We start from the raw sequence: 21,750 nt of genomic DNA, 5'->3' as shown, positions 1-21,750 counted from the left end.
AGGACATTCTAGCTACAGCTTAACGATTGACCCCCGTTCACAAGCTCTAAACAGGGGTGAAACTTTTTGGGGAGCTGTTTATTTATTGTTATTTTTCATTAGTACAAATAAATTACTGAGCAAGCCACGTGGACAAAAGGCGTTAAGTCCTTGGTTTGGCTTTGTTATTGGATGTACCATGAGCTAAAAGACAGAGAAGCCTCAAAGGCATTTATACAAGATGTTCACTGACAATAGACCTGGATGAGCATTTGCTTTTCCACGATTAAAACTCGTCTGTTCTATGACTATCAAATTTAACTTGTCATTACACATCTATTAATAGTCAGCGCCCAACGTGGGGTTCGAACCTACGACCATGAGGTTGTGGGGGGCCCACCTCGTAGCCCGGCTAGCTCAGTCGGTAGAGCATGAGACTCTTAATCTCAGGGTCGTGGGTTCGAGCCCCACGTTGGGCGTCTACCTTTTAAGTAAACACATTATATGAATACATTAAGGCCAAAAGACTAACTCTCTGTGCAGCTATATCAGCAGCTGTTTTAATTCCCAGAACTCAAAGGCGAAACTAAAAACAGTAATGGAAAAGTGAGATGGGACTGACAGCTGATAAGAAGAGACTTATTGTAGCGAGCATGTGCGAAGTATATTTCTTCTCCCCATCTGTTTGTGTTTGTGTGTGTGTGAGACTGGTGTCCAACCCCAGTGCAGGTGTGCTGTTGATAGTTTTATCAGGGCTGGATCAGGGCTACTGGGAGGAGAAGCAAAAGGAGAAAGTGCAGACGAGAGAAAAAGGGAAGTGCGAGTAAAGTAGAGCTCTGCATCTGTAATGATTTTGGTGTTTATTTGGGTGATTTATTGTAACTGGCTGAGTATTCGCTGTTACATTTCAGCCAAGTTTCTCAAACTTGGAGATGCAAAAACATCTGTGCGGTGATTGAAATTTAGGGAAATGTTTCTGAAGCCGATACAGGCCTGTATAATCATTCTACATAGCTTTAGTTACACAGCTTAAGTATACAGGTGGTGTGAGACTATTAAATATAAATGATGTAATGTAGCCATTCACAAATGGTTCACACAAAGCTAATTAAGTTAATCAGCAACAGGTAAATCTGACGCTATATGATTGAGATGTAAGTCTGGTCTCTGCGCTGAAATCGCTTGGAATATGTGGTTATAAAAGTAACCAAAGTTCTATGAAACAGAAACTAGGAAGAGTCCAAGAAGTGCTTCTACAAAAAAATAATTCTACAGTGATTAATAGAATAAAACAAAACAAAGAGTGTGAATAAGAACTGAAAGTCTTGAGTTTCTCTTGAAGATTAAATTGTCAAATAAAAGGGAGGGACTGTACATTCGTGCTTTTGCATGTATGCATTTGTTTATAACATAAACCCGACTATTCTTTCGACTATTGAATATTGCCTGTTATTACATAGTTATTACATGGTTAATACATGATTATTAAAAAATGCTTCGCCCAACGTGGGGCTCGAACCCACGACCCTGAGATTAAGAGTCTCATGCTCTACCGACTGAGCTAGCCGGGCTACGAAGAGTGCATCCCACTACCTCACGGTCGTAGGTTCGAGCCCCACGTCAGGTGCTGACTATTCACAGTTGTGAAATGACAAGTTAAGTTGATAGTCATAAAATAGAAAACTTGAATAAATGACTTTATTTATGGGAAGCAGCTCATGCTTATTAAATCCCAGCGTTTCTCCCTATGATAATTCAAAATATACTACAATACGATATAGATAATATGATACATATAAGTTAATACATGTGGTAAAGAACAATGATCAGTTGATGCCTCATCTATTTGGTAAAACATCTTTTAACCATGGCTGTGATCTTGCTACCCATTTGTGCTGCCTTAAAAGGGGAAAAAAGCTACTTTCTGTGACTATAGGTCCTGGATGGACATTTGTTTTCATGACAAAAGCATAATCAAATTATAAATGTTTTACTTTCCTGACTACGTGAAAAAGAAATGAAATTATTTTTTATGGACTTTGTTTTCTGAATGAAATGTTCAAACAAAAATTCAGATGTACATGACCCAAAGCTGAGAAAGGAGTTTTATGCCAAATATTTTAATTATCTTTTGATTTTCTGTTTGAGATATAAGAAACAACATGTGCAAAATCTATGAAGATTGGCACACAAGGAATTTTGTGTCCTAAAAGAAATAAAATTAAAATAAAATCCATATCTGTCTTTGATGAATGTTCCATACAACAATTTTAATTTGTTGGAAAGATGTCTTTCGTTATACAGCAACTGCTTAAATGAAGCTGAACATTTCATGAAAGAGATCATAGTTTAGCCTTGAAACCTACAATTATGGCCCTTAGCTGGAAGCATGGGTATTTTCTATTATCAGCAGGTTGAAATTGTGGATTTCACCTAGAGGAATCGGTGGTCAGCAACTGCAGCTCGTCTGGTCTCAGTCTGTGGGTTTTGTGGCCGTTTGGTCTGTGACTGTCCCCTTATACTAGCCACCGGATTTATAAAACGGTTTCAGGCTCCATAAAGTTCCCAATAAACCGCTTTTACTATTAGTGTCGGACACTGCTAGCATAGAGCCGGTGACCGCTGCCTCCAGCAGCCGTACACACAGAGGCAGGTCTATGAGGCCTGCTTGGAATCAGGACACTGGCAAAACTCTAACCCCATGTCACTCCACCCTGGCGCCCTCATGACATCATTGAGAACTTTTCAACCAGTGGCAGGAAACGCACACAGGCATCAGCAAGCTAAACACAGACGCTGTAACGGCTGGCGCAGGGCAACATTCAGAGCGGTCTGATACTTGCAGAAAAGCTGCTCGACCATAATGACGGCCGCACGACCACAGGGCATTGTCAACACACTCCAATGGAGCAGCCCTGAACGCAAACTGCTGCCTCAAAGAAAAGTGATCAAGCTGTCCCTTTTTTTTGTTTTATTTTTTCTAAAATCCATGTTCACGGCCGTCTAAAGCGTCAGACTCGAGGTTTACCCCCCCATGTTCGTCCCTTCTGTCCAACACAGACTCTCCCTTCCCTTCTCTTGTGGATCCGCGACTGGATAATGAAAACATATTTTGCTCCACTCCCCTATGGCTCGATTACTTGTTAACTTTTTTCTGTCTTTGTCATACTGTCTGAGGCTGTTTCTTCCCGCTTTACTCATCAGTTGCATTTTCCATACGTAATATACTCCGATCAGCCATAACATTATAACCACTCACAGGAGAAGTGAATAATATTGACCAGCTTGTGACAATTTCAGTGTTCTGCTAGAAAACTTGACATTTGTGTGGATGTTACTTGGACATGTACCATACCACCAGACCAGACCAGACCAGAACCCCCCCCCCCCCGTCAGCAATGACAGAAGCCTCATACAGACACACACAAAATGGTTTAAAAACAAAAACACATCATGATCATTGCAACAAATGACTTTTTAACTAGGCGCCTAATTGATTGTTCTCATGTGATTGGTTGCCTTGTGCACAACTATGGCGACAAGTTGTGCTGCTTTGCATTCCTGATGAATCCGCATTATAAGTGCATGATGACTTTTTGTCTGCCAACTTTTAAAAACCTAAAGAGATTGACAGTTTTTTTTAAATTGCTTAAAATGGATGCAAACATCAATTATATGTTCAACTTCTTTCTCAACATGAAAGCTCTTTCACACTGTTTTTTTTTCCCTAAGTCAGCACGGTGGTCATCTTCAATGGACGCTAACAATGATTCACACACATCAGAAGGGGAGAGGTTAAGCTTCCTTCTGTCATACACTGCGCTGGGAGAAATTCCCATGGTTCAAATCAGCCAATCGGAGATGAGCGTTTAAAATACCGGCTCTTCAGCTGAAGAGCTGAAGAGGCCATCCTCTTCACATGGACCACCGTCTGCGTTTGTGGCTCCGACTTAGTCATTAGTGCTCCCGGGACACATGTTACGAACACATTAGCACATATGCGTGCAAAACACTGAAGGCTTTTCAACTTGTATTTATCAGAATTTTTTCACAATTTGTGAATTTTCTAAATTCATAGTCACTTTAAGTATGAAAATGCTTCCATATTTCCAAACCGGTGACTCCGGCCATATGGGACACGCATAGAAACTTTACAATATGCTCCCAAATGACCTTGAGGATCCTTTTGTGTTTGCAGACAACCCATCTTCTCGGATGTCTGGCGTAGAGACGCACACTCACTCCCTCGCCCTCCCTAATTACCGAGTCCCGGGGGACGAGACACTCGAACGGCGCTTTAGTTAGAGAAAAGGTCTTTCTCACCAGTTAGAGGGCAGGCAGGCAGACACAGACAAAAAAAAAAAAGAAAAGAGAAAAAAAAATGAGAGGATGCTCAGAATACAGATTTGACGGCCCTACATGGCCCCGCGTATATGAACCGCTTCATATAGTCTGGTTCACTTGTTAGCAAAGCTACTCGTCCACTTTTCAAATGCAAAGCTGACGGCATTATGGAGTGAACAAAACACAGAAAAGAAAGGGAAAAGCTAAAACGGTGCAAGCGAAAAATAATGAATAAAAAGGGGAGAAGAGGGGTGAGAGGGGTGAGGGAGGGAGGGAAGGAGAGAAGAGAAAGAACAGAAGTTGACTTGGTAGACAGGAGGGAGGAGGAAGAGAGATTATCTGTCTCTAATGGCTAACTTGTTGACAGCAATACTTTTCACCACCCCTATCTACACATCTAATGTTACTAGCTGCCCTCACACACACACACACACACACACACACACACACACACACACTCTTCTCTTGCATGTTTTATCAGTGCTGCTGTCAGGCCGCTCCACAATTCATGCAAGTTTCCGACTTACAAAAAACTATGAGAAACGCAAAGTGAACCGGAGACGTCACCGGCACAGAACGGCCTTCGCTTTCCAAAAAACCTGTTTTCACATGTGGTGTGGATTCTTCTCAGTATTTAATGACATTAAGGGTTTGCTAGCGAGATAAAAGCGTCTTCACAATGAAGAAAATGTTCAAAAGTCAGTCCTGAGTTGCTATGGAGTTAGGTTTTTACGATTAATGGCATCATCTCGACGCCGAACTTTTATCTTCTCCTCACATGTGTGCTGAACGTGTGAGGATTAGAGCGATGGTAAAAAACCACCAAACGTTAACGAGAGGCCTCGCTAAGACTCTCCCCGCGCTTAAGCAGTTTGCGAGTAGGTCTCGGCGAGTCGCGCCGAGGTCAGAGGTCACCGTAAAACCCAAGTCCACAGGTCAGTGGACGCCTCATTGCCAAGAAGACGAACAGAAACTCAGACGCAGCGACAATAGTCGACCGCAGGCGCTGACATTACACATGTACGAGGCCAGACGTCTTCCTAGAGAACCTAGACACTCCTTCACAGCTTCTGACCTTCGTGTAGAACCTCTCCGGATACACCGATAGGCTGCACCTCTGGCTAACACGCCACAAACCTGGACATCCTCCTCCACCGTCACCGAGACAGATTCGTGTTTATAATACCTGTCAGAATTAAAGTGAACCCGGCCCAGAGTTTCCCCTCAGAGCTACAGTCACACTCCGCTTCCATCCAGCCTCCGGGCCAGATGAAGGCAGAGCAGCTTCTCTTTCCTGAGAGAAACATTTGTGCAACTTTTCGACCAAAATAGTTCCTGGTCTTCACCGCAAAGCGAGAGAGCTGCCTTCATTTAGGCCGATGGGGTTGGCACACACACACACGCACACACACATTGCATTTCACCACTGTCATATGGGAGCCAATGTCATGAAATAAGCTCATTCTGTAAGCAGACTGTGACAACGGAAACATTGTGGGGACGAAACGTCAACAAGTTCAAATGGAACAAAGTCCAAAACCGTTTAAGATCAACTTCAGATGTCTGTGTCCCGTCCAGGGCGCGCAAAGTAACTCATCCATCAGTTGAAGTCAACCAAAGTGCAAAACTTTAAGGGCAGACAATTAACAAATGACTCACACAAACACACACACAAAAAAACATTACAAAAAGTTAAAGAAAAAAAAAGATTTAAAGACAGTAAACACATCATCTCACATTCTGTGCATCCTTTAACGCACGATCTTAAAAGTGTATTTGAGATGTAATGACCGCCTTGTAACTCGTGTTATCCATTTAAAACCTTCCACTTAAAAAAAAAAAAAGAAAGAAAAAAAAACTGAATCAAACGTAGTTCTTACCTGGCCTGATGTGCTCGAATAAAGTCTCAGCTCTCCAAGAAAACTTTCTCCTCCCACCATGCGAAGCGCTCAAAAACCGAAAAGTGTTACTCTCCGTCCGGCTGCGAAACTGCACACAGATCGGTGTACTTTTCTCTGTGGAAGAAGAAAAGCCTTCAGGCAGATCCCACATCAGCCTGCCGCAGAGCGCTCACCGCACGACACAGACACAAACACTGTCACTTTTTGGGCACATGAAGAAAAAAAAAAAGAAAAAAAAAACTAGCCCTCCTTCCTCTCACTCCTCGGTGTCTCACGAAAGTCCTCGTTTGAGTCACAAAAGAGGTCGATGCAGAGGTATCACGCAGCCTCCGGCGACCTGTCAGTACTCAGAAGTCCCGGCTTGTCTTGCAGAAAGGTTTAAAAAACAAACCAAACCAAAAAAAAAAAAAAAAGTGAGCAGCGCTCGGCTCTCGTTGTGCACAGCTGTGTGCGCTGTGTACTCAGCAACAGGTGTCAGAAATAAAGTGTGATTTCTTCGGGGCCATCACAAGTTTCCGAACGCTCTCCAACTAATTACGCACGCAGGGTAAATGAGGAGGAGGAGGAGGTGTGGAGAGGGTGCTCTCCAAAGTTTTTTTACGCGCAGAGAAACAGAGCGAGAAGTTTGAGACGGAGCAAGGAGGGGGGAGTGGAGCGAAACAAAAGAGCACAGAGCGCTGTCCCTGCTCCACGACTGTCCTCTGCTCTGGCGTGGAAACTATCCACAGGAGGAAAGGAAGGTGTGTCTCTCTTCTGTGATACAGAGTTGGGATCAAGGCGGGAGGGTGGATTGAGGAAAAAAAAAAAAAAAAAAAGCTCTGCCGGGAGTGGGGTTTGAACCCACGCCTCCACCGGGAGACCAGAAGACTCGGAGTTTACGAAAGAGATAAACCTAGAGTCTGGCGCCTAAGACCACTCGGACATCCTGACCACATAAATCACGCTAGGACTTCACAGATTCACAGAAGAGTGCAGATAACACAGTGACGCGTTAAAATGTGTAAATTGTGTATTTGAAACTCTTCAGTTGACACTGGACAATGTTTTGCCAGCTTGTAGCCAAAAATTCCCAGTTTGGTAAAATGTGCACCAGTCTCTCTGTGAGGTCACGGTGAGTGATCTAGGTGTGATCGAGTAGCGTGAACTGATTAGTAACAGTGTTGCCGGAAACAGCCAATGAAAAAAGAGAGGGTGGGACGCAGGAAACAGCGTAAGAAGACGAAGGGAAGTGGCGAGAATTTGGCAGGAGCGAGCGATGGCGAACAGCGAGAACATGCGGGTGGCAACAATTGGTAAGAAATTGAATCTCGCGAGAGTTTGCATGAGAGTTGCAGAGGGGACTATGAGGTGTGCAAAAAAAAAAAAAAATTTTAACCAACCCTACCGATAAAACATTGTGTCAGGAGTGGGATTTGAACCCACGCCTCCATGTGGAGACCAGAAGTCCCGTTTTCCCGCAGGAAGGAGTCAATCCTTGAGTCTGGCGCCTTAGACCGCTCGGCCATCCTGACCACTGGAAACACCAGCAGGTGGTTGGATTTTCAAAAACTATAAAAGTGTAAACACAATGAAAAGCTGATAACGTAAAACCTGCATTACCCACAATTCCCAGCTGGGCAAAGTCTGCACCACTTTAGTTAGTGTGAACTGACTAGCGATTCGGCTGCCAACAGTGTTGCTAGCAACAGCCAACGAAAAAGAGAGGATGGAACGCAGGAAATAGCGTAAGAAGACGAAGGGAAGTAGCAAGAATTTGACATGAAGTGATGGCGATGGCCACGAAGTTCACTCGGACTGTAGTGACCTAATTAAAATGTCCTCAACATTTTTTAGACCAAGGACCCCCAAACTGAAGGAGAGATTAAGTAGGGACCCCCTACCTACTATATGTGTTCTATATTAAACTCGGCCTAGTGCTATTTATAAACATACAGTGTTATCATTTTGTATTCAATATTAAGCTATTCAGACAATACACACGTCCAAAAAAAAAAAAAAGTCCAATCAACCAAAGATTTTGCAAATCCCCTGCAGTACCTCCACTGACCCCTAGGGGTCACAGATTCCCCGTTGAAGACCTACGCTCTATGACCCGCTCTATGTTTGTGGAGAAACTTGTTTGATAAACAGAGGGAGAGGACATGAGGCGTGCTCGACTTTATTTTTCCACCACACCTGCAGATAAAAAGTTATGTCAGGAGTGGGATTTGAACCCACGCCTCCATCTGGAGACCAGAAGTCCCTTTCACTCAGGAAGGAGTCGATCCTTGAGTCTGGCGCCTTAGACCGCTCGGCCATCCTGACAACCTGCTGCAGCGCCCCGAGCTCAGTCTGAACTTGACAAAAGAAAGGAAACTGTGGCTATACGCGCTCTTTATTCGTAACGGTCCCCTCCTCAAACTTAACAGTAACTTGTGGACTGGGTCCAGGTCGGGGCCGACCGTCTCGTCATTTACTAAAACCCACCTTTGCCCTTCACTCGGTGTTGCACAGTTATTATAGCGAGTGATATAATCAGCTCAGCCGTTGGCAAGATATTCAAACAGAACGCAGGGATGAGCTTGCGGCGGTGAAATCTCCCGCACTGTTTGAACCTTGCTCAGGTTGAGTCTGGCACCTTTGAGACTCAGCCAGCCCGACAGCCGGGGGTTTAAAGGTGAGAGGAGCCAACCTGAACCCGTCCAACGATCCTCTGCCACGTTGGACTCTCTCCGCTGGCACTGGATGCAGCGCACCGTTAACCTGGATTTCATCACTTTATAATCAAATAAAAGTGACAGGAACGGACGGACCGGGCGGGAACAGAGGAACGTGTCATCAGCGCTGGAGGATGTTTGGACTGTCAGTGGCTAACAGCTTATTTTAGGCGCTCCACTCCTCTCACATTGTTTTTATTTCCTCTCAGAAGTTTTTTCCTACCGCTCACTGCCTCCTTCTGTCGCCTCCCATCTTGCCAGCTCCCTCCATCCACTCCTCCCTTCCCCTCCTCGCCGCGTCCGCCCCACTTGCGCTTTCAGTAATTTATTTACTTTACGAGCCATTTGTTAGAGACAATAACGCAAATGAAATCTGCGAGTTCATGCCTCCGCACCACAGCTGAGACCGTTAATTATTTAGCATGAAAACACGCAACGCGGCCGAATGTGTGCTTTAAGTCGAGCCGCTGTTTGTTTTGGTCTCCGCTCTCCTCTCTCTGTTTTCTCTTTCTCTCCATCACCCTCTCCTTCTTTTCCTTTTCAGTCATGTGTGATGTGATGTGCGATGAGTGAAACCACACCGTCCCAAAGCCAACATAAGCCCTCCCCACTTCCTCTGCAGTCACTCAGATGTTTTTTTTTTTTTTAATTCCTCCTCCTGGTTCTTCCTTTGCTCAGACTCCTCCGTGTGAATCCATTAGACGCGTTAGAGACGGGCGCTACGTGTGGTTGCACTTACACGTGTTCAGGTGTTATCTCAAGGACATCTGTGTCTCTTGCGCCGCGAGTATCAGCGGGATCTTATCCTCGCGTCTATCTTCAAAGAACAGTGTGTTACTTGTGAAAGAGACGAGGAAAAATGGTGGAAAACATTTTTTTTTTAATTCAAACACGACTTCTGCCATACTCCATATACTCTATCACACACCCCTACACTCAGATTATTACACATACATGTGAACCCTGTGTGGCGTGTGGCTGTCAGGGCCAGTATTGTACATTTTTCCTGCTTTTATTCTGTTTTCTAATCAAGCTGAGGCCGTCGATGAGCGTTTGTGGCCCTTGTTTTTTGCTGCTTGACCTAACACTAGTCCGACTTCTGTTGGCAGCTTTTGCGCGGGACCTAGCGCGAGAAGAGACATGGAAGTTTGGTTATAATAAATAAACTGATCAAATGATGAGCGCGATTCAAGAGAGGCCAGCCCTGTAGGACGGTTTGTAGCTGGTGATCGATACTGGAATATCGATACCAGGTATTTATGCTCTAAAATCGATCCGCGAAATCAAAACATTGATACTTGAGGTAATGTAGGAACACGGTGGAAAGTAGCTATACTGCTGAGTTGTGCCAACACAACAAACCTTGTGGAACAGCTCAGGTTTAAACCACAACAAAAAATACGAGGCATTTATGATGAGGTACGTCATAATCGAACACAAACTGCTGCCACCTTCTGGTATCGAGAGTCATTTCCCCACGTGGGATTGCCGGCGATCCGATAAAGCACGCGGAAATACAGTAACTCACAGTGGTTTGAGGTACCGTAATAGCAGTATAGCAGCTTTGAATTTTGTCCATCAATCAGATGTTTAGGTCTTAAATTAAGTAGGGGGTTAATATGTAAATTTGAACTGCAAAACAACTTTGGACTTTGACCTTTTATGTCTTGCCTGCAGCTCTTACTCGTTTCTTCAAGGATACAGGTGAAGTACAGATTCAGGTTTTAGAATGACTTTCTCCTAACAGGATAAAAAAAAAAAAAACCCTCAGTTGTTCCCTTACATGGTGCGTTTCTGATGTTTAAACATGTAACTTTATGCGCACAAAGTTAAAATACTTTCTGCTATCTGAGACTCTCGGCAGAGATGACATGATGAGATGATGCACAGTGCTCAGTGGGCTGTGTCTAGACTATCCACCTCTCCCTCTCTCTCCCTTTCTCCGTCACATAAATCAGGGAGTCATGCAGGCGTATCTCTTCCTCCTCCTCCTTCTCCTCCACGGTCCGTCCATCCCTTCTGTCTCCCTCCACTGCCTTTTATTAGGACAGTAGATGGCGAAAGCAGAGCCCGTCGTCGACGTGAAACCCAGGTACTGACACATGAACAGATGCACGTACGAAGCGCGGCCATATGTGAAGGTAAACACCGACACATTCTGTCCGCCACGTTTACACACTGTCAGGAGTCTGTTCTCTGAGTTCTGTGTAAAATGACAGAACGAATGTAAAAAAAAACAAAAAAAACAAAACAAAGCGTGGCAACGTTTCGATCCCTGACGTGGAGATTCTTCACAAGTTAAAAGTCATGTGAGGGTGGGGGGGGGGTCAAGGTCAGGTAAGCTGAGAGGGTCTGTTGAACCAGGTTTTCTGGTTGAAGGAGTCCAAATACTGCTTACACGCAGATCGCACCATAATGGAGAATTTATGCGTCAAGGACGTGGAAGTTAGTTTGCTCTGTGGATGTGTAGAAAACTACACCTACCAAGGAAGGAAAAGAGTTTTTTTCTGTCAGTGTCAACACAAAATGTTCTGTCAGGAGTGGGATTTGAACCCACGCCTCCACTGGGAGACCAGAAGTCCCAGAGCTTAGGAAGGAGACAATCCTTGAGTCTGGCGCCTTAGACCACTCGGCCATCCTGACCACAGGAAACTATAGGAGGTGGTAGGATTTTCAAAAAATATGAAAGTAAATGGCTCAACGATGTGATTGGTTTAGGGAAATAATTTCCAGCATACAGATAATATGGATCCTTCGTTCCTCTGTTGTTCCTGACACAGTGTGAACGGCTCCGCTCACAAGTGATGCTCGATACCACAGATCTGATACTGAGTAAAAATCCAGGCTGGTATCGGCGAAACTGATCCGATACTCTGCGTAAATACACCCTCACGTGTCTGGTAAACCTAAAAAAAAGTAGTGTATTTCAAATCATAGCTTTATAAAGAATACAAGACATCAGTGTAATTTATTTATTTATTAAACTCAGAAGTATATTCGAGGGAGTGGCGTCTTTTACTATATAGCGGAGCTAATACAACAACAGAAAAAACAAACGCAATCATACAAAATATGTGAAAATGCTGTTTCAAACACAAAGAAATAAGTAAAATAATAAGACATAATAATATAAACTATTAACTACTATAAGAACTACTGTAAAATGATCTTAATTCTGACACTGTGCTCTACTCCTCTGTCCTCATCATAAATGCCCTGTAGTCTGTGGTTTAAACCAATAGTTCAGTTACTTTCCACTGTGTTCCTACATTACCTCGAATGACTGAAGTATCAAAAGATATTTTGATTCGAGAATCGATTATAGAGCATAAAGACCTGATATCGGATGTATTGATATTTCAGTATAATGGTATGGTATAAGGTCCTAGTTAACATCTTACCATGTCCTAATCGCAACTTTACAGGTTCTGTTTGAAGGTATCAATACTTCACTAATTAATAATCAATCCAATAGAGTCGACCTGTGAAGCTGACTCACCATGCTGCAGTAACAGAAAGTTAATGTCAGCCAATTGAGCAGTGCTATAAAGGCTAGCACGATCATGGAGGAAGATGTTGGACTTAATGGAAGAAGACGAGGAGAAAACAAGGATTCTAATTAAAATGTATGTCAGGAGTGGGATTTGAACCCACGCCTCCATCTGGAGACCAGAAGTCCCTTTAACTCAGGAAGGAGTCAATCCTTGAGTCTGGCGCCTTAGACCGCTCGGCCATCCTGACACTTGAGAAGCTTGCTTTTAAAAGACAAAGGTGGTTCAGGCGTCCGTGTGAAAGTGATGCACCAGGTACAGCATCTACGAGCTATGATTGGTCCTCTTGGTTGTAGTGTGTTTCCACTGCAGTATTTCTGGCTGTTTCTCCATCCAGCAATCTTCAAATTGATTGTTTTGGACCATTAATGATGGAACACGTCGGGGAAAAGCTTCACCGAGGAGGTCCAGAGACACAAACTTCAGTAAAAGTTTCGGTCGCTGTTGTTAAAAGCGAAGCAGGAAGTAGAAAGGAGATTTTCTTCCCTCGTCCGCAGTGATCCAAGCATTAATCTAACGTAACAAGTCCAGGCTCTCACTGGGACATTTTAAAACAGGGGGGAATGGAAGCCGCTGGAGCGCGTGGTCGTCTGTGCGGTTAAAGGTTAGTACAGGATGGGGCCTTTTCTGACAGATACCGGTTTAGATAGAAAGAACTGGGCTATGGAATAATGTCATTTTTTTTTTGTAGGCGGATAGGAAAATATACTACACTGAAGAAGATAAGAGGCACAGTTTAGTCTGCGTGTGGAGGACAGTGGGAAAGAGGGAAAGGTCAGAAAGTAAAGGGGGGAAAGGCAGGGAAAGAAAACAAAAGGAAACATGTCCCGAGCTCTCTCTCTTTATCGCTGGCCACTAGTCACTGAGTAAAAAGACGAAACTCACAAAACCAGCGGGACGATTAAAGGAAGAACGCGGCTCAGGTCCTGTTTGACTTTGGGTGATTACTTTCACAACAGGCCAAACTAAATCGATGAGAAATGAGATTTTAATTAGTAAATGATTAAAAACTAATGAAGACAGACGAAACTATCACATGTTGCTCCATCAGATTGGCCCCAAGTCCCAAAGGTTCTCCTTTTAAAAACATCGCTTCGAGTGCAATTGTAGTTTTGTACAAATATGAAAGAATATACCTGTTTTTTTTGTGTATTTTTATTAATGGTGTTTGTTGCATACTGGTGTGTGCAGGACCTTGGATCCTTCTGGTCTACTGTGGTTTCATTTGCACCGGCTGCAATAACGAGGAGTAGCAAGTAAAACAATCCCAAACCACATAAAGATAAATCCATATTTTATTCCATTCTCTCATTCCGATTTACAGTCCACATAAATTCAAAGGGAGTCCCGGCCGTCATCGTTCCCAGTGACAAACATTATCAGTAAAAAACAGACAAGAAATTACTGAATTTACAACACAAGCTCATATCTGACGGAGTTTCATTCCAAAACGAACCGCCCGCCCTCCTTTTGAAGCGTAATGTTTGAAAGGAAACTCCTCGTCTACACCCATGTGGATTTGAGTTATTTTAAAACACCGTTTAGATGCTTGAAATACTTTTTTCTTTTTTTTTTTAAAGATCAGGTAAGGGTGTCCGATCAGATTTAAGAGTGCAGTGTAAATCCGAGGCTTTGTGTCCACCAGGTGTTTCTTTGCAGGGAGCTAAACGCTTCCCAACGCCAGCCAAGGCTCCGGCTCTCACTACGATATAAGACTGAAAACAGAAAAAAAAAGAAGAAAAAAAAATCTTGGAAAGAGGAAATTTCGCTTTAAGTTGAAACAATCTGAGCCTCCCCGAGCCTCCGGTGCTCAGCGCTGTGAGCCTTTAAATCATGCTAAGGCTGTCAGCGCCGTGAGAAACATGCAGAGTGTCACTTCTTCCACTGTAAACAACGAGAACAAGAAACCGATTCTGAGAGAAGTGTCCCCGGTGAACACAGAGCCTCGTGTAGGTGCAACAGCGTCCTCCTCATGGAACAGATCTGTGGTTATTCACAAACCAGAACAAAAACAAATCGACACGTTTAATGCAGCATACCAACCAATAAATGACAACGTTTTCAACTGAACGAGATTAGCGTTTTTTTTTTAATATATATATATATATATATTACGAAAAGCAAAAAAAATATATGTAATATTTATTTTATATTTCCCTCCCTCCCGTGAAAGACAGAAAGAAAAATGTTTGAACGAGGGAAAACGATTGAGACTTGACCTCATGTTCACGCTAAAGGGATTGTCATAAAAGATGATTGTGAACTCATTAGCATGGACACGTCTTCTGAGGTTAAAGAAAAAGAAACACATTTACACAGTTTTTTTTAATAAAGGGAGTATTGCGAGATTCATTTCATCAATAGTGGAAAGCAAAAGATTGAAGTGTCACCACGTTACCCCCCCTCCCCCGACGAAAGCCGCTAATTAATCCTCTCCCTTCGCAATTTACACAACTACCTAGAGATTACCGACGGAAGGAACTACAAGACGGGGACGTTTCATCAGACACCTGGAGAAAACGGGGTGAAAATAAAAAATAAAAGGGAACTAAAAGTTAAAAAGATAGCAGCAAAATGATGCAAAGAGCCAAAGGCAGCTGAAATAAACACACGTTTGAACCAATCAAATAACAATGTGGCAACAGCGGGTAAGTCTGGCATCGGAAACGAGCTGAAAACTCACCCTTTCACTAAAGGTTTGACAATATATTCCTCAAGTCTGACTGCTGATGGCCAGGACGCAAGATGGCTACGTGAAGCGAAGGCTAAGTGTTTTCTTTTTTTTTTTGTTAGTTTTTCTTTTTTAAAACGGAAATCCACGTAAAAAGTCAACAATTCCCGATTAACCAGCCAGACAACAAACACTTTAAACTGAAAAACGATGTTTGAAATGATAGCGACTAAAAGACACTGTGGAAATAATAACACAACCTTCTTTCCTTTCAGCTCCTTTTCCGTCTGAACTTGGGACGAACGAAGAGAAAACAGAAAGAAAAAAAGCCTTCATTTATTTGTCTATCAGAGGATTATGGGGTCGGTTTGATGCATGTTTGCTTGCCTTCTGACCTCGTGTGTGAATGAATGAGTGGATGAATGAATGTCTTGTGAGTTTATTTGTGTGTCTGTCAGTGTGTGCGCATTAGTCTGTCAGGAGCTGTCCTCCAAGGCGTTGACGACTTGTTCCAAAATGTCGGGGCATCGGTCGGCGATCTGCTGCAGGACCTGATTGGCGTACTCCTGGAGCTCCGCCCCCTCCTTCTCACACAGCGCTAGCTCCGCCTCCAACTGAGAGAAAGGTCGAGAAAAACAAAAAGAACCAGAAAGAGACAAACTTTAGATATTTCGCCAAAGACGACAGAGTAAGTAAAGAACAACTGAACTAAACATGAAGCTACATCCAGCTAGCTTAGCTTAGCTTAGCTTAGCTTAGCTAGTAAGGTGCTCGCCTCCAGTTGGGGTCTTGTCCAAGGATAGTTCTGGATTGAACCAACTCTTAACACATGAGCCACAGCTGCATACTAGCTAAGCTGCGTGTTAGCTTAGCTTAGCATAAAGCTTGTCAGCTGTGGGAGGCATCTCTGGCTCCATTTAAAAGTCAAGAATTCTCTCTAGTAGCAAATTTAAAGCTTGTAAACAGCAACAAAACAACATGTGCCTGATTTTTTTACGTTTTTTTTCTCAGTGGCCATAATTATTTACATATTTACCCAAAATATGTACTTTTTGTAGTGGTATGTACTAAGTGGTGTTTGCACAGATGCAACAAACATGCTATTTTTTGTGAACTGATGAGCTTTTAAGTTGTTGCCAGCATTGTTTCTGTGGCACATTTTGATGTAGCATCACATTAGAAAAATGTTATGGTAATGAGAACATTTCAATTTGTGCAAAGACGTTTTTGACATTTTTTTGGAGTCAATGGGTGAAAGTTTCTTTCACATGACCGATCAGCGGTTTTAGCTTCCATCTCTCCCATGTCTATGGCGTCCAGTATTGTTATATGGGCATTATTTTGCGCATTACAATCATTTGAACATGGAGACAACGGGCAGACAACATTAAACATGGAGTTACATGAATGGATAATTACAAATTGCATAATTTCGTCCTGAAGCCTCTCCAATGATCTCCTCATGCTACATTTTATTACATTTTACTTTCTCTTAAAGGTTTTGTTTTGTATTTTGCCCTCTGTTCCGCTCTGGTTACTGCAGCCACGAGAATTGTAGCCTGCACCGCCACCTTCCAACCCACGCCGGGAAGCCTCGCCGATTCCTTCGCAAACATCTGAAGGTTTGCGTGAGAATTAAACAGTAACGCGGCTTTGTTTAACCCCGCTATGCTAAATTAACCGACAACTGGCTGCAGACGAGAGGAAAACAAATTTCGCAAAACGTCAAACTTTTTTTTTTTTCCTTTTTTTAGTTACTGTGTTTTTCCTTAAAGTTGAGAAAGACAAGCAAAACCAAGGAAATAAAAAAGAGCTCAGGCAGAGAGACAAATTCCCCTCACACACACGGATGATCAAGCAGCATGTTTAAAGTGACACACACACACACACACACACACACACATCAGAGTGTAATCTGAAAACACCACATTGTAGTTCTTTCTGGTCATGCAGAGTGGAACATTTCTGTGAGAGAGCGCCGATGCTATTTTCTTTGGCTGCGGCCGAGCTGAGACGTCAAACCTAACTGGCTTAATGACCAATACATCTGTATCAATAAGAGTGCCGCTCAAACAGCCATGTAACACAAGCCCACATTTATGTTGGGGTGTGTGTGTGAGGCCCGGGTCAGATATTGGCAAATGTTTCCTCGTTAAGTCTTAACCTCTTCCCTGCGCTCTCATCTCTTCAGCCAGCAAATCTAGTAGTTTTTTTTTATATTCCAGCGGCGTTATTCATGTGTAGAACTGCTGCAAGGAATAACACTGTAAATGATTAATGAAAACGTAGCCCATAAATCACATGCAAACAGAGCTGATTACCAGACTATTGTGCTATTTCTTTATTTATTGTAGACATATAAGAGTTGTGTGTAGATTTGGAAGTACATGGACGTTTAGCAGGCAGCGAGTGAGCTAATAAAGGACAATATTAGGTTGCATTTTGGGAATTGTAGGATGTATTTTTTTTTTTTTTTTTAGCGCTAAAGCCATACTTTAGCGATCACTTGTTCTTAATGTCTCTTGCAAGTGACCTAACTCAGGGAAGGTATGAATGTTCTCAACTCCAGAAGGTGTGAAAAGGTGGATACGCCATGAATCTGACCAAGCAAGGTATGTTTTTTTGTTTGTTTTTGCTCTAAGCATTTAAATGGATGATCGCTGTTGCCAATATTTGTGTGACTGTCACATTTGCTAAGTTTGAATTAGACTCACTTACATCCGCCATGTTTTTACGTGTATGATCTCAACAGCTCGCAAAACACTTTTCAAGTTGTTCATTTGAATTTTCCCATTTTCTAAATGCGTTTGGACTACTGATCAATTTTATTTATCTACATTTAAGTTCTGTAATCTGGTGTGAAATGTACAGCTCATTTACTGTATGTTGACTAAAACAAGGGCGTTGGCTTAGCAGATAGGAAACGTGAGAGAAAAGGAGTGTATTTGAAGGAGAAGACGACAACATTAATAGCAATGAATGGTTTAGTCCGTAGGTCTTTAATAGGGGGGTCCGCATCCCCTAGGGGCTCCACGAGGTACTGCAAAATCTTTGGTTGATTAGACATTTTTTATATACATTTTACCCAACAAATACTAATTTCTTTAAATACATATTACCATCAGACCAACATGTTTTAATAAAGGGATAAATGGAGTCCGAAGACGTTACTGCTGCCACCCTACTGTTGCATGTTTAAAACAAAAAAATGAATATTAGAACCTGTATATTATTTAAATAGCTTAATACTGAATGCAAAATGGTAATCAGACTGCATATCTGTAAATAGCACTGTGACGAGTTTAATATAGAACACAGGGGTCTCTACTTAATATCTCCATCATCAAGACCTCTAGTTTAGCCCAATTTAAGGCCCATTTATGGTACTGCACTGGTTTCAATGTTGTGCAAACTGAAGGATTATTGAAGTTCCACCAACGCACAGTCTACAATGCAGTACTCCAGCAGTGGTTAAAAGCCTGGCTTAAAACAGCACAAGGACAAACAGGAGAGGAACAAACAATGGCTATGTATTAATAATCTGTTTTGTGCAACAGGGCCAAAGCTAACGGACCAACAACAGCACAAGCACGAACAAGAGTATCCAACATTTTTTTTGCTTGTTTTGCATATTTTTTTTTTTTTTCAGATTGCCACAAGAACATGACAGACGAGCAGATTCAGATCTGAAAGATGAGCACGTAGTCCAACTTTTATCACAGTTATCTTCTGGAGTTTCATCTGCAGTCGCTATCTACTTCTTGATTTTTATCATTTCCACCCGGTCAACCCCCCTCCCCATCCCCATCCCCCACCTCACCTCCCCAGCCCGTCATCCATGCAGAAATAATTAGTAAGCCCGGTTTTACAGTGAAGCGTATTCAGTTTCACTGTGTTCTCGGGCGACTTGAGCTTTGCGTTGCAGTTGCAACCCCCCCGCCCCCTCCAGAAAAACACGGCAGTAAAGATAAGATTGTGAGTCGATTGAGGAGCGATAAGTGGTTTAGTGTGTGTCTGCCGTCTTCTGCTCTCTGACTCACACAGCCTTGACCTGTACCAGAGACAATACTCTGGAAAAAGGTGCTTTAAAATTAGGATTAAATGGGTCAAAGCCATTGACTAAACCAAATCTATAAAATACGATTGACACTGGGACAATATTCATGTTAAAAGCATTAATTTAATAACTTTAAACCATTTTGTGATATGAACTGACAGGAGAAGATACTAATGCAGAATTAAAGCCAAGGTAAATGCAAGTTTGCAAGTCGCAAACCTATTCAGTTTCTTTAGAGACGTGTTAATGTTGTATTCTGTATGTTTATACCACACATTGTTTTTTAATGGAGGTGCCTTTAATGAATTAATGAAGCTTAAATATTTCTATCTCATATATCAATCAATATCTCATGTGAACTCTTTGTTTAGTCATAAAACCGTTTTTTAATATCACCTGGTAAAACCGCGTCATATCATAAGGCTTCGCAGCATCTTTAAATCAGCACAATTAACCTGGAGGGGGACAAAAAAAAAAAAAGTGTTCTTATAACTGATGTGGCAGATGACCAAAAATAGAAAAACAAGGCTCAGGTTTCCTTCCAAAGTAATCACGATTGAAGAAAAAAAAAAAAAAAAAACAAAAAAAAAGAAAAGGGGGCTGCCTCGTTGCTAAGCAATAAATGTGCTCTCTCGCTACGTCGTTCAATCCAAAAGCTCATTCATGGCCAGAAGAAATTAAACATAAACAGTTTGCAGTTGTGAGGTATACGTCTTGGATGCGGCGGCTGAAAGCCCCCATGGATCACGTCTCGTGAAATCACAGTGTGTGGTCAGAGAGAAATGTGGATGAAATAATGTTAGAGGGCAGCCAGGCAGCGCCGCCACATTCGTGAGCCCTGTGTCCTGTTAGTGCGCCCGTGATACAGCGGTTTGGGTTTCTGAGGCGACAGGTGTGTGTGTGTGTGTGTGTGTGAGCGCGCAGCATGCATGTTGCAAGCTCGAGTGCAGATTTACTGAGTGGCAGAGAGGATTGTGGGAAGCTGAAAGATAGAGGGAGGTAAGGGGAGAGGGAAGGTTTGTTGAAGATGATTTTTACTGCAGCCATTAAAGCACCATTATCGTGATGGATCATTATCTGCCTTATTGGGGGCCTGGAGACACACACACACACACACAAGAAAGCACACACAATCATGTACGTACACACACACACAACACAAGTTATCAGCTTGAGAATGAGGATGAGGGTAAGGTGTGTATGTGTGTGTGCGCTGACCCCTTGACACACAGTGCAGGGCTTGAACCTCTTTGCAGAGGAATGCTAATGTTTTCTAAAGAAACCATAACTCAGAGAGATAGAGGCAGAGAGATTAACAGAGAGCGGGGAACAAATGGCAATGAAGGAGAGGTAGAACAAATAAATTCTAACTGCAGAGTATTAGTCCATCTCTGAGCAGACACACATCCTGTGTCTCGACTACAGTTTTAATTTACAGAAGATTCTCAGGCCAGAAGTTTGGTTATTATCAGATAAGCATCGCATCTTAAACAGTTCAGGGTTGTTAAGGGAAATTACGTTCCGTGAGTGCTGAGGCCCGGATACGATGTTTTCAGAAAAAGCATTGATTACTGATGTAGCGACTGGCTTTAATATCGTACAAAAGCTTGGCAAGCCATTTAACAAGGAACTTTGAGAGCCAAAAACAATTACAGAAAGTTGTGTCGTAAATGTAAAAAAGGGCTTTAAGGGCAAACACTTGAATTATATCAATGCAATAAAAGCTTTACTTAAACGTTTTTATGAATAATGTTTTATAATAAATCTTTTCAATTTGGGGAATAATTCTCACAATCGTGAGAGAATTAGGGCTTTTTATTTTATGCTTTTGAGTCACCATAAAACTGCCAATGGAGAGAGAGTTATTTGTTCACATTTGCATGGTAAAGAGAAAGTTTACGAGGTCGACCTAAAAAGTCCAGAGTGCTCTGATTGGCTGGTTCCTCTGGCCTGACTATTCTGCCTTGGCTATGCCTGTGTTTTTGTTGGTTACTAGGTCAACAACGCAGCCTGTATAAAGATGGACAGCATGAAGCCAAAGCAAGAAGAGCTCCCCCTGGTGTCTGGCTGCAGTGTAACATCATAAGCTCCACCTCCTCCAAGTTGATGGGACTTGGGACTTTTCAAGGATGGTTTCTATCATTTTATGTAGTTAATATAATGTTGATGCATGTTCAAGTGTCAGTTTTTTGGATAAGTTTAATTAGTTAGTTATTTGATGCTATATAAACAGGATGTGACATAAGGTGACTACCAGTTGCCATAACAACCACACCGTAAAGTGGTCCCATGTGACTGTGAGGGTGGTAAAATTTAAAGAAATGTAACCGGTGGAGGTAGGCCCGGTGGCCCCATAGTAACCCTATATAGGGCCCTATACAGGGGTTAGGGGGCAATTTCAGACACAACCAGTGTCAGTTTGGGCAATGCAAAGAAGTGGGAACATATTGTCCTTATTTATACAGTCTATGGTCAACACAGAATAGCCATGACCATTGACTTGTTGCCAATGCCATAACCAACACCGATTAATTTTCCAGACAAGGGTGAT

At 42.6% G+C, this 21,750-nt stretch overlaps 2 protein-coding genes and 6 non-coding genes across 17 annotated transcripts in view; 1 reads left to right on the top strand and 7 right to left on the bottom strand.

Annotated features, from left to right (window-relative positions):
* Positions 1–6,933, bottom strand: part of wnt5b (wingless-type MMTV integration site family, member 5b) — an 80,508-nt gene extending 73,575 nt beyond the window's left edge. Inside the window, exon 1 of the mRNA XM_047575230.1 lies at positions 6,204–6,933. The gene's annotated coding sequence lies outside the window, so the exon portion shown is untranslated. The remainder of the gene's footprint in view (positions 1–6,203) is intronic.
* trnak-cuu lies at positions 386–458 on the top strand. The gene has a single exon. It is a non-coding gene; the product is annotated as a tRNA-Lys (tRNA).
* On the bottom strand, positions 1,478–1,550 carry trnak-cuu. Its single transcript has one exon. It is a non-coding gene; the product is annotated as a tRNA-Lys (tRNA).
* Positions 6,934–7,621: 688 nt separating the features above from the next.
* trnal-caa lies at positions 7,622–7,735 on the bottom strand. The gene is made up of 2 exons: positions 7,698–7,735; positions 7,622–7,667 (listed from the first exon to the last, which is right to left on the bottom strand). It is a non-coding gene; the product is annotated as a tRNA-Leu (tRNA).
* A 681-nt stretch (positions 7,736–8,416) lies between these two features.
* trnal-caa lies at positions 8,417–8,528 on the bottom strand. The gene is made up of 2 exons: positions 8,491–8,528; positions 8,417–8,462 (listed from the first exon to the last, which is right to left on the bottom strand). It is a non-coding gene; the product is annotated as a tRNA-Leu (tRNA).
* A 2,924-nt stretch (positions 8,529–11,452) lies between these two features.
* Positions 11,453–11,563, bottom strand: trnal-caa. Its single transcript has 2 exons — positions 11,526–11,563; positions 11,453–11,498 (listed from the first exon to the last, which is right to left on the bottom strand). It is a non-coding gene; the product is annotated as a tRNA-Leu (tRNA).
* A 986-nt stretch (positions 11,564–12,549) lies between these two features.
* trnal-caa lies at positions 12,550–12,661 on the bottom strand. The gene is made up of 2 exons: positions 12,624–12,661; positions 12,550–12,595 (listed from the first exon to the last, which is right to left on the bottom strand). It is a non-coding gene; the product is annotated as a tRNA-Leu (tRNA).
* Positions 12,662–13,748: 1,087 nt separating this feature from the next.
* Positions 13,749–21,750, bottom strand: part of LOC124999776 (ELKS/Rab6-interacting/CAST family member 1-like) — a 129,000-nt gene continuing 120,998 nt past the window's right edge. For all 10 annotated transcript variants that reach the window (XM_047574798.1, XM_047574802.1, XM_047574804.1 and 7 more), the window contains one exon: positions 13,749–15,756. In XM_047574798.1, the coding sequence (XP_047430754.1) occupies positions 15,619–15,756 (138 nt within the window). In that variant the 3' untranslated portion in view covers positions 13,749–15,618. The remainder of the gene's footprint in view (positions 15,757–21,750) is intronic.

The sequence above is a fragment of the Mugil cephalus genome, chromosome 22 (genome assembly GCF_022458985.1).
Source record: "Mugil cephalus isolate CIBA_MC_2020 chromosome 22, CIBA_Mcephalus_1.1, whole genome shotgun sequence".
Taxonomy (NCBI): Eukaryota; Metazoa; Chordata; class Actinopteri; order Mugiliformes; family Mugilidae; genus Mugil; species Mugil cephalus.
This window is presented reverse-complemented; position numbering and strand designations above follow the sequence as displayed.